General features: G+C 43.6%; 2 protein-coding genes across 2 annotated transcripts in view; both read left to right on the top strand.

Annotated features, from left to right (window-relative positions):
- Positions 1 to 12,558, top strand: part of commd1 (copper metabolism (Murr1) domain containing 1) — a 174,467-nt gene that overhangs the window by 48,565 nt on the left and 113,344 nt on the right. Inside the window, exon 2 of the mRNA XM_072507345.1 lies at positions 3,361 to 3,642. Coding sequence (XP_072363446.1) covers positions 3,361 to 3,642 — 282 coding nt within the window. The remainder of the gene's footprint in view (positions 1 to 3,360; positions 3,643 to 12,558) is intronic.
- The window catches only part of b3gnt2b (UDP-GlcNAc:betaGal beta-1,3-N-acetylglucosaminyltransferase 2b), a 269,680-nt gene continuing 260,613 nt past the window's right edge, over positions 3,492 to 12,558 (top strand). The window contains exon 1 of the mRNA XM_072507331.1: positions 3,492 to 3,642. The gene's annotated coding sequence lies outside the window, so the exon portion shown is untranslated. The remainder of the gene's footprint in view (positions 3,643 to 12,558) is intronic.

Here is a 12,558-nt window from a genome sequence, read left to right as displayed (position 1 = left end):
AGAGCCCAAAAGTCCGTTCCACCGGGAGCTGCCGAAACGTGCGACTTAGCTGGTCATCGCCGCACCCGGAAGTCTTGACTTGAAACATTAACTCTGTTTCTCTCTCCACAGATGCTTTTTGAATTAATTATTTTCACCATTTTCTGTTTGTATTTCAGCATCCACAGTATTCTTCTTTACGATTAAGCCTATTTCCACATTGTAGAACATTGTCAGCACATGGATTGCAACCTATAGGGTCATCCTGCATAGCCGAAGTGGAATGAAGTGTTCTGTCTGAAAACTATTTCTGTTGGAGGAATTGCAGAATGTAGTCGTTTAAGCATTCCTCTTATAAATGTCTGATAACTGTGTTGCAGATAATGCATTCGTTTGGAATTGGAAATGTTGCCATTGCATTTGATTGATGTATACATGTGATAAACTTTTAATTTACAAGTAGAAATAATTTGCTCACACTTCAAATCACTTAATTCGATTTGTTTGGTTTTATTTGTTAAAATAACATTCTGTTTGTTTTTTCCCTCTTCCACACTATCTCTTTACGAAAGCCAACACCATTCTCGGTGTGATGATTCAGAAGCTTGAACATTGTGATCACATTGTGATTGCTGTTTTCTGGAATGTGCCGTGATACTTTGTAAATTACATCTCCAATCATTTTCCCATTTGAATAATTCCCATTATCGATGTTAGTCACTTAGGCTAGTTGGAAAATTCCTAACTTTCAGTTACTTGTGACTGTGGCATGGGTGCTTAAATGCATTTCTATTGTCTGATGCTAGATTGCTCAACATTATTTCTGCTGTGCATTCTGGTGATCATTGAATCCCTAAAACACACAGGATAGGATTCTCCGTTGGCTGACTCCGAAATCACAAAATGCAATTGGATAGAGAATAGGTTCCGACGCTAAAATCGCGGCGGGCGCCGATTTGACACCAAATCACAATTCTCCGTCACCTCGACAGCGGTGTCAATGCGGTCCGGAATGTACAGTAAACACTTTTTGCATATCATTAGTGGGCCCGACCCAGTATTCTCCGGGGTATCCACGTGCTCCGCGTCTGATAGGCCGAGTTCCCGACGGCGAGGTTCACTTGTGCCTTTTAAAAATCGTGAAACCGGTGTCATGGTTGCTGAGGGAGAGGGTACGGAAAGCGTACAACATCGCCATAGTTTGCTGACAGTTGTGCCGCGGGGTGGGGGGTGGGGGGGAAGAGTAGCGGGGGGTGGCCAGAAAGGGGGTATGGGGTTGAGGTGGATGGGCACGGAACGCCATTGATGCAGTCGGCAAGGCAGCCATGCAGCTGCACGCGCTGCTAACAGCCCACTATGAACCTAGGGCCACGGGTCGTATAGGTGTCCCCAAAAGCCCCCCCCCCCCCCAGCTGCCCTCTGTCCCAACTGACCCATCAGTTGCATGGGCACGCTCTAGCACAATCGATGCCATCTTGTTGGCCAGGATGAGTGTGTGGAGATTGTAATGTGTATAAGCAGCTGGAGCTTGTCGGCCTCCCGAGTATTGACCTGGCGAATCCCGCACCGTTTTTCAATGGAATCGATTGTGTTCCGGGTGGCGCCGGTGCTAGCCCCTCCACGGTCGCTGAATTAATCCAGGTTCTGCAGTTTTGCGTCATGAAAGTCAAAGAATTCTGTGACGGGGTCAACACACAGTCTCAGAAATGGAGAATCTTGGCCATAATTTGAGAAATTAATAACCTTTGATTGTTTGCTTCGGTGTTGAAAATTGTAAAAATATTTTGTAATTTAATATAATCACAATTAACATACTGTACGCTATCTTTCCAAAGTGATTTTACCCATCACTTGTCATCCACATCTCATGGAATCTCCCTGGGCATTCACCTGTTGCAGACCACTGATTCTGTCTCTATGTAGGCTCGCTTCAAAAGTGAAAACTAGCTGTTCCGTGTATGTGTTGGTCCCTTCTGCTACCATCAGCAACGAGTATTCCTACCTACACAAACTAAGGTTAAGATGGTGTTCAGTGTCAGTGTATTTACAGCATGATGCTGCACTACAAGCTTGCTGAACAGCCTCAATACATGTACAAGGCTGATGTTGAGCCACACAACAAAGTAATTCTCTCCTCCGCTGAACTGGAGTCTTTTAAGTTATAGTTGTCCGTGCTGACAACTGCACAAGAATCCCCTATCTGTAATTGTCAGGAATATTAGAAGCCGTAATATTATCCCAGCATATAGCAAAGTGGCTCAAAAGTGTTGCTTTCCTGAATTTATTTTAAAATTGGACCACTGAATTGTGTATAAATTGAGCATATTATGGTCAGGGTTTAGAGAACCCCAAAGTGTATCATGGAGTTCACCTAACCCACAACTTTTGATAGATTGTGGTAGGGGAGCACACGGCCCACTCTACAGGAGTGGTACAGCAGAAAAGGACAAGTATTTAAAAAAACAAAACAATGTTTATTCTATGAACGCAAGTTAACCTTTTTTTAAAACAAACAGTGAACATCGAAGCAACCATTACTTCAAATACAACCCCAAAGACTACAACCCGAAGTAACCCTGTAAGCTGTCCTTTTAACATCCAAAAGACTTAAACAAACCTTCAAACAGGAGCACATTAGGTTTACATTCAATGCTGAGACCGTTTACAATTCTGGGTTCACCAAATGATCCATAGATAGTCTTTGGATGGCAGAGATCAACAATACAGCTCTTTGTTTAAACTTCAGATGCAGCTCACTGAAAAACACAGACACACCCAAGCTTTTCTCAAACTGAAACTAAAAAGCAGAAGTAGAGCTCAGCTCCAGCCACACTCTGACATCACTCCAGTAACATGAGCAACTCCATTTCTTAAAGGTACATTTCTTAAACACCCATTTCTTAAAGGTACTCTCACATGACAAGCAGCAAAGAGAAAGCACATGCATGCCTTGCTGTCAGCACAATGGAAAAGATTGACTAAAAACAATTAAACATCTAATTGGAATGGCTTGTTCACATTGTGATTACAAGAAAGATATGGTGAGTCCCCTAAATCAGAGAGCAGAACATCTAACAGTTCCTTCAGTATTGCACTGGAGTGTTTGCCTTGATGTTTTTGCTCCAGTCCTGAAGTGGGACTCCGAGGCGGGAGTGCTACCTGTTGAGGCATGGCTGATCCTGTACAAAGTTACAGTGGGTTTCAGTTGAGTAATTGTGGAAAAAGATATCAAATACCTTGATGTGATGATCAGCATATTTTTGAAGAATGTGCTCTCCATTCTGTCTGTACAGAATATGATTTGTGCTGAATTTATTGAACAAATGATTTTGGTACACAGTGGCTAACACATTTGATCTGATATGAGTTTCATCTCAACAGTCGATAGCATCTGCAGACATGGACTTCAACCAACTGGAAGCCTTCTTGACAGCACAGACCAAGAAACAAAAAGGAATTACACTGGAGCAGGCAGAAGTTTTAACAAAATTTTGGAAAACTCATAAAGTTAAAATCCGAGAAAGTCTTATTAATCAGAGCAAGTGGGAGAACTGCCTGAGGAACTTAAGTTGGAGAGTTGACCTGAAATCTCAATCCAGACACTTGGATCAAATAAACACACCTATTGCTATTATGGAGTTTGAACTTGGAAAGAATGATCAGGTAAGAACCAAATGGCACATAATAATAATAATCGCTTATTGTCACAAGTAGGCTTCAATAAAGTTACTGTAGGTAGTAGATATATAATCTTAGTCTATATTTCTTAGAATATTCATGGCAGAATTCACCATCTCTGTCAATATTCAATGCTCCCCTTGATCACAGGCAAAATCCAGAGGTGTGATAAGAGGTCATTGTGAAAAGTACAAAAATATGGATCTTGAAGTTCACTCTTTTAAAACAAATTGTTCTCCAATTCTGCTGCCTCGTCCCCACTTCCCCAAAGGCATTGACTCCCTGCTCATACAATTCCATTACATTGTGTAACTTTTGATATCTGATTCAAATGAATGTGTACTGTGTAATCCTTATTATGAAGTACTACAAAGCTATCAGACTGAGAGGAAGAGGGAGCCATGGGCGTTGCAGCTGATTCTAATTATTTTCACTGGACAATTGCATGCATGCACTTCCAGCAGGAATTGGCAGATGGCGATGATGTTTTTCATCTTTTTTCCCACACTCCTGAATGTATGGATGCTAAGTATTGTCCTGACCATTGCTCACAATGGGCTGGATGGTCTCCTTCTGTGCTGTGCTGATCTATGATTTTTGAAATGGTAAGCAGTTTTTTCCAAATGGTAAATTCAAACTATTGTAACTATACCTCCAAATTAATGACAGATTAGATATTAGAATTTAAATTTCCTGGGGAATGAATTATATATTTTCAAAATATTTTTTACACCGGTCTGTAGGTTAACATTCTGAATAGAAATCAACTGTAAGGGAACAATAAAGGAGCATTTCTGAGAGCATGAGCATGTTGAATCATTTTAAACTTCCCATAAAAAACAGGATATGTTGACCATCTTCTTTTACTGTCACCTTCAAGATTGTTGATGGTCTGGCAATGGATTACAATGGGCCATTGATACCTTTACTATCACAGTATATGAGTCTGGATACTGAGTGTTAGCATCTTGTTCAAATGTGGGCCTGTCCTGCCCAACTCTGACTCGATATACACACTTCCGGCAGGACCCACTGCTATCTCACTTTGTTTTACATAGAAACATACATAGAAAATGTAAGTAGGAGCAGACCATTGCCCCCCCCCCCCCCCATATCCCCTTGATCCCTCTAATCCCCAGAGCCGTATCTAATTCCTTCCGGGTATCACACATTTTGGCCTCAATTACATTCTATGGTAGTGAATTTCATATTTGCCACTCTCTGGATGAAGAAATTTCTCCTCATCTCAGCCCTAAAAGATTTACCCCTTATCCTCAAACTATGACCCCTACGGGCAGCATGGTGGCGCAGTGGTTAGCACTGCTGCCTCACTGCTCCGAGGTCTCGGGTTCGATCTCGTCTCTGGGTCACTGTCCATGTGGAGTTTGCACATTCTGCCCACGTGGCTACGCTAAATTGCCCTTCAATTGGAAAAAATGAATTGGGTACGCTAAATTTATTTTAAAAAAAATAAATAATGACCCCTCGTTCTGGACTCCCCTACCCTCTCACTTTTTGAAACTTCAATTAATATAATCTTAACCGACTTGGCCTCTCGACATATTACAGTCCCACCATCCCAGGAATCAGCCTGGTAAGCTTTCACTATACTCCCTCCATCGCAAAATCATCCTTCCTCAGATAAGGACACCAAAACTGCACACAGTACTCCAGGTGTGGTCTCACGAAGGCTCTATACAATTTTGTTAAAACATCCCTATTCCTATACTCAAACCCTCTTGCTATGAAGGCCAGCATACCATTTGCTTTCTTTACTACCTGCTGTATCTGCGTGCTTATTTTCAGCGACTTCATGGGCCATTCTCTGCTTTACCCTCTCCTTCCTGTCATCCACTCAAGCCACCCCTGTTTGTTAGTCCTTTATCTACTAATTGTAACCCATCACTGTTCCTTTGTTGTTAAGACTCTGTCACTTTCACAGGCTTGAATTTCCTGAAGGTAAATCTACAGTTATACGCTGTCTCTTGCAACGTTTTCCAAAGAGCCACCAAGGCATTTATTGCTGCCTCCTTTCAAGCAGCACCACCAATTGCAATATCATCATAAGACCATAATATAGGAGCAGAATTAGGCCATTCGGCCAATCGAGTCTGCTCCACCATTCAATCATGGCTGATATGTCTCTCATCCCCATTCTCCTGCCTTCTCCTCATAACCCCTGACCCCCTTATTAATCAAGAACCTATCTATCTCTTCTTAAAGACACTATGATTTGGCCTCCACAGCTTTTTGCAGCAAATAGTCCAAAAGATTCACCACCTCTGGCTGAAGAAATATCTCCTCATCTCTGTTCTAAAGGATTGTCTCTTCAGTCTGAGATTCTGCCCTCTTGGTTCTAGTTTTTCATACTAGTGGAAACATTCTCCCCATGTCCACTCTATTTAGGCCTCTCAGTATGCTGTAAATTTCAATAAGATTCCCCCCTCATCCTTCTTAACTCTTGAGTGCAGACCCCGAGTCCGCAACCGCTCCTCATATGGCAAGCTCTTCATTCCAGAGAGCATTCTTGTTAACCTCCTCTGGACCATTTCCAAGGCCAGCACATCCTTCCTTAGATATGGGGCCCAAAACAGCTCACAGTATTCCAAATGGGGTCTGACCAGAGCCTTATACAGCCTCACTAGGCATACTGCCCCCTAATTCCACTAATTTATTTGCCTCCCAGTACATCCGCCTAACACGAACCCTTTGGAATGTGCTAGTCAGCTGGTGTATCAGCGGTCACTGTCCCTGTCACTCCCTTAATCCAGTAAGACAGTTTAAATTTATATAGTTATATGACGGCAGCGAAGGCTATGGATTTTGCACATGTTGTAAATATCATTGTGGCTTCGTACTTTGGACAACTTTTATATAATCCAATTATAGATAGATTTTGCATTCACTTGCCTCTTCCTGTAGCACTCATGAAATGCATAATTTATAATTCTCCTATAAACCAATCTGTTGCTGGAAACCATTTCTATCTCTCAGCCCATCTAAATTTATAAAGTGCTTCATAACCTGATGTCTGGCAGAACCCCTGTCTTCTCTCCAAACCACGGAGCCCACGTGCCTTGGGTTGTAAATGCCAAATGTGTTTTTTCTTCCCAGCTCTTGATCTGTATTCTGCAAGAATGAATGTGTTCTTTAAGAGTTCCTCAAATGAACAAAGGACAAATGATCAAAGGACTTTAGACTTTCAATAGTGTCAGCCAGTTTAAATATTAACACTTTCCCAAAAGAATGTTTTAATCCTTTTTACTTTCTCTGTATCGTTCCAATTTTAGTATATGTGCTGCCGAAGCGAGCACAATCCTTTTTACTTTCTCACCCATGAAACATTTCATTGCAAATCTGTCCCGAGGCAATTCCCCCACCCCACCTCAAAGCCCAAATCCAAACCTACAATTTTTAAAAATATGATTAAAATATTGAAATAGGTTTAAGGAAAAGCTGTTCCATGTGATGGTGGCACAACTAGGGGCTGTTTAGCACAGGGCTAAATCGCTGGCTTTGAAAGCAGACCAAGGCAATCCAGCAGCACGGTTCGATTCCCGTAGCAGCCTCCCCGAACAGGCGCCGGAATGTGGCGACTAGGGGCTTTTCACAGTAACTTCATTTGAAGCCTACTTATGACAATAAGCGATTTTCATTTTCATTTCATTTCATTTCATTATCTCCGCTATAATGGGGACATATGTCACAGACAGAAGGAGGACGGGGAGGGGTTGTTAATCTAAACAGCACTAATTTCTCTTCTTACTGTCTGCTCATTAACAGAAATATATTTTGTTCCCCTCTTAATAAGCGGTGGCGTATTTCCCAACCCCTCTATTTTGGTGTAATCCAAATTTCTATTAACAACTCCACAGCCAACTTGAGATAGGATGATCTCAGATAGTTAGCATATTTGCACACACACTCAAAATGCTTAAAGAGGATTCACACCACCGTGGAGCACAGGCAGCTGGATCTGCGAGGGACTCATCCTGAAATGTAAATCGCTTATTATCACAAGTAGGCTTCAAATGAAGTTACTGTGAAAAGCCCCTAGTCGCCACATTTTGGCGCCTGTTTGGGGAGGCTGGTACGGGAATTGAACCCGTGCTGCTGCTGTCTTGTGGGGCAGCTGATAAATACAGAATAAGGCTCAAGGCCTTCACTCACCTTCCAACAGTGGGGTGAGTTGGACTTGCGAGGGCCACCTCTACTGAGGCGGGGATCCGAGTTTGAAAAACGATCCAGGAATGACATCACCGGAATTCATTGGTTTGTGAGAATCTGCCATTTGTCTTAAAACAGCTTTAACTAGAAAAACGGATCACTTATAAAGAAGTAGCTCCTTGAATTTCAATAAGGGGCATTAGCAATAGGGAAGTATAGTTAAATCAAGTCAAAAGTAATTTAGTAAACAAAGTAAGATGAGGTTAGAGAGCAGAGAAGAAAAGAGTAAGATCGAGTGGAGCTGGAAGGATAAAGGTGCGTGAGAAAGAGCGAGACTGGGAGCAGTGTGCTAGCTTTGAGTTTGGAGCTCTTGAGGTAACATCCGGATTCAAAAGTGACATGGGGAAAGTGGAAGCAGCTGATTGGGTGAGTACAGTTGGCTAAATATTTACCAATTTAATCGTTAGTTTGTTCGGGCTATATTTTGGGGTATATGGTTTGTAAAGACTATATTCTGCAGTAACGAGGATTAGGGAAGAAGGGCACTGAAGTACTTGATATTATTTGATTGTAAGTATTTTCCAAAAAGTTTAATTTACAAAGTGAAGTCATGGCAGGAGCTCAAAGCCGTGGTGTGCTCCCACTATATGTGGGAAGTCATGCAAATTTCCAGTACCCGGAGCCAGCAGGTGTGCAGGATGTGTCTTCGGCTGGAGCTCCTGGAAGCCCGAGTTTCTGACTGGGAGCGGCAGGTTGGGGACACTGGAGCACCCACGAGACGAGAGTCTCGTGGAGCATCGCAATCGAAGGCTCTGGCAGGAAGGGAATGGGTGACCACCAGACAGAACAAGAGTGCTGGGCAGGCAGTGCAGGAATCTCCTGTGGCATGAGGGATAGACGACCTACCGTTGAGGAGGGCGGAAGGGAGCTTTCGATACTTGGGGATTCAGGTCGCTAGGAGCTGGGGGGCACTGCACAAGCTTAATTTGACGCAGCTGGTGGAACAGATGGAGGAGGACTTTAAAAGGTGGGACATGTTGCCACTCTTGCTGACGGGTAGGGTACAGCCGGTTAAAATGGTGGTCCTCCCGAGGTTTCTTTTTGTATTCCAATGCCTCCCAATTGTGATTACTAAGGCCTTTAAGAGGGGAAGTAGGAGCATTATTGGATTTGTGTGGGCGAGTAAGACCCCGAGGGTAAGGAGGGGGTTCCTGGAGCGTAGCAGGGATAGGGCTGGCGCTGCCGAATTTGGGTGGTTACTATTGGGCAGCCAACGTGGCAATGATCCGTAAATGGGTGATGGAGGGAGAGGGGGCAGCGTGGAAGAGGCTGGAGATGGCGTCCTGCAAAGGAACGAGCCTGGGGGCGCTGGTGACGGCACCGCTACCGCTCTCGCCGACAAGGTACACCACGAGCCCGGTGGTGGCGGCAACGCTAAAGATCTGGGGGCAGTGGAGATGGCACAGGGGTGCAACGGGAGCCTCGGTATGGTCCCCGATTAGAGACAACCATCGGTTTGTCCCAGGAAAGATGGACGGGGGGTTTCAGAGCTGGCATCGGGCAGGGATCAGAAGAATGGGGGACCTGTTCATTGACGGGACGTTTGCGAGTTTAAGGGCACTGGAGGAGAAATTTGGGCTACCCCCAGGAAACGCTTTCAGATACATGCAAGTGAGGGCGTTTGTGAGGCGGCAGGTGAGGAAATTTCCGCTACTCCTGGCACAGGGGATTCAAGCGAGGGTGATTTTGGGCGTATGGATCGGGGAGGGCAAGGTGTCGGCGATATACCAGGAGATGAAAGAAGAGGGGGAGGGAGGGGGAAGGGGGGGGGGTTTCTCTGAGGGGCATTTGAGCAAATAAATACATGAATGATCCGGAAACTGACATGTACAGGAAGAATCCTCTGTACAAAGTTATGTATAGTATTGACTGGCCATGTTCATGTCTTGCCACACGAGCTTTATTTCTTTTCTTTGTTACGGGGGGGGGGGATTTGTTTATATGTTTGAAAATATTGTTTAAAAATTCTTTTTCTAAAAAAAAAGGAATCTCCTGTGGCCATTCCCCTGCAAAACCGATATACCGCTTTGGATAATGTTGAGTGGAATGTCCTTTTGCGGGAAAGCAGCAACAGCCAAATTTGTTGTACTACGGTTGGCTGTGCTGCACAGGATGGGGGAGTAGAAAGTGAGGGCATGCAATAGTAATAGGGAATTCAATTTTAAGGGGGATAGATAGGTGTTTCGGTGGACACAAACAAGATTCCAGGATGCTATGTTACCTCCCTGGTGCTAGGGCCAAGGAGTGGCGACTGGACATTCTGGCGGGGGAGTGTGAACACACATTGGTTGTGGTACACATTGGCACAAACGACACAGATTTAAAAAAAGGGATGAGCTCCTAAAAGCAGAACATAAGTTAGGAAGTAAGTTGAAAAGTAGGACCTTAAATCTTAGGATTGCTACCAGTGCCATGTGCTAGTCAGAGCAGAAATAGCAGGATATGTCAGATGAATTCATGGCTGAAGAGATGGTGCGAGGGGTGGGTTTCAGATTCCTGGGACATTGGGACCGGTTCTGGGGAAGGTGGGGCCAGTACAATTGGGTGGGTTGCACCTGGGCAGGATCGGGGCTGATGTCTGAGGGGGAGTATTAGCTCGAGTAGCTGTGGAGGGTTTAAACTAAAATGGCAGGGGGATGGGAACCTATACAAGGAGTCAGAGGAGGAGGAAACACTGGAACAAAAGACCAGAAAGGGGAATAAGAAAAGTGATAGGCAGAGAAATCAAGGTCCACAATAAAACAGGGCCACAGTGGGGGAAAAAAAGTGGAGATGTTAAAAAGACAAGCCTTAAGACTTTGTGCCTTAATGCGTGGAACATTGACAATAAAGTAGATGAATTAATGGTGCAAATAGATGTAAGCAGGTATGATGTGGTTGAGATTACAGAGACATGGCTGCAGTGTGACCAGGGATGGTAATTAAACATCCAGGGGTATTCTGCATTTAGGAAGGACAGGCATAAAGGAAAAGGGGAGAGGGTTGTAATTTCTGCTTAAAGTGGAAATTAACGCAATAGTGAGGAAGTATATTAGCTCTGACAATGTGGAATCTGTATGAGTAGAGCTGAGAAGTACCAAGGGGCAAAGAAATGTCAGTGGGGGTTGTATGTAGAACCCCAAACTGTAATTGTGATGTTGGAAATGGCATTAAACAGGAAATTAGAGCCGCATGCGATAAAGGAACATCTGTAGTTATGGGTGACTTTAATCTATGTATAGATTGGGCAAATCAATAGTAACAATACCGTAGAGGAGGAATTCCTGGAGTGTATATGGGATGGTTTTCTGAACCAACATGTTGAGGAACCAACTGGAGAATAGGTATTCCTCGACTGGGTATTGTGTAATGAGAAAGGAATAATTGGCAATCCACAACCAGTTGTGCGAGGCCCCAATGTTAGAACTTTTCATCAGGATGAAGAGTGATGTAGTTGATTTTGGGGCGAGGGTCCTGAATCTAAATGAAGGAAACTACAATGGTATGAGACGCGAGTTGGCTATGATGGATTGGGGAACTTTATTTAAAGAGATGACAGTGCAGAGACAATGGCAAACGTTCAAAGAGCACCTGGGTGAAGTGCAACAATTGTTCATGTCTGGCGTAAAAATAAAATGGGAAATGTGGCCAAACCATGGCTTTCAAGGGAACTTAGAGATAGGATTAGATCCAAGAAGAGGCCAGAAAAACTTGGCCAGAAAAAAACCAGCAAACTTGAGAATTGGGAACAGTTTAGAATTCAGCAGAGGAGGACCAAGGGATTGATTTAAGAAGGGGAAAATGGAGCATGAGAGTAAGCTTGCAGGAAACATAAAAATGTAAAAGCTTCTTTAGGTATGTGAAGAGCAAAAGATTGGTGAAGAACAATGTCTTTTGCTGTCAGAAACATTTCTAATGGGGAACAAAAAAACTGCTGACCAACAAAATACATAAAATAAAAACAAATTACTGTGGATGTTGGAATCTGAACTAAATACATACTTTGGCTGAATAATGGGATACATTCAAAGAAAAGGTATTGCACATAATGCCAAGTTAAAGATAGGACAAATAACTCCAGAGAATTCTGGATGATGAGAGCGACAGAGGTGTAGATGAAAAGGAAGAAGTGCACATGTGTTGCTAACTTTTGGTTGGTTCTTAATTGTTGCTCGTTGTGTCGTTACTTAATTTGCTCTGTTTCTATAACCTTTGCTCTAGAGTCGCCAGGTATCTTTATGATACCACCATGAGGTTCAAGTGCTGATCAATAACTCAATACACCAGTTAGTAAGCTTCAAATCAAAACACATTTATTATACACAGTCAATCACTACTCATGCATAAAACACTACTTACTAGACCATCTCTAACACTAAAAGGCCTATACTTAGCTTTGGAACTGGCCCACCAGGTCAAGGGAACAAATGGCCTTTTGTTCGATTCTGCAGGCTTCAAAGCTGGTATAGACTGGTAGCTAGGAGCGCTTATCTCGTATCGTGCGTTGACTGGAGACTTACTTGGTTGATGCGGCTACTAGGCAGGTCACGATCAAGGGTTGTTTCGAGCTGCTGAGAGACCTTGCCAAGAAGGACAAATTGAACTTGTGGACTCTATTTTATAGTCCCCAGGGGCTTTGCGCCCTTTTGGGCGGACCCCGTACCGGGTTCCAAGTGATTGGACTGCGTTCCGATC

This window comes from Scyliorhinus torazame, chromosome 1 (assembly GCF_047496885.1).
Source record: "Scyliorhinus torazame isolate Kashiwa2021f chromosome 1, sScyTor2.1, whole genome shotgun sequence".
In the NCBI taxonomy this organism is placed as follows: domain Eukaryota; kingdom Metazoa; phylum Chordata; class Chondrichthyes; order Carcharhiniformes; family Scyliorhinidae; genus Scyliorhinus; species Scyliorhinus torazame.
Note: the sequence above shows the minus strand (reverse complement) of the source record. Positions and strands in the feature narration are given on the sequence as shown.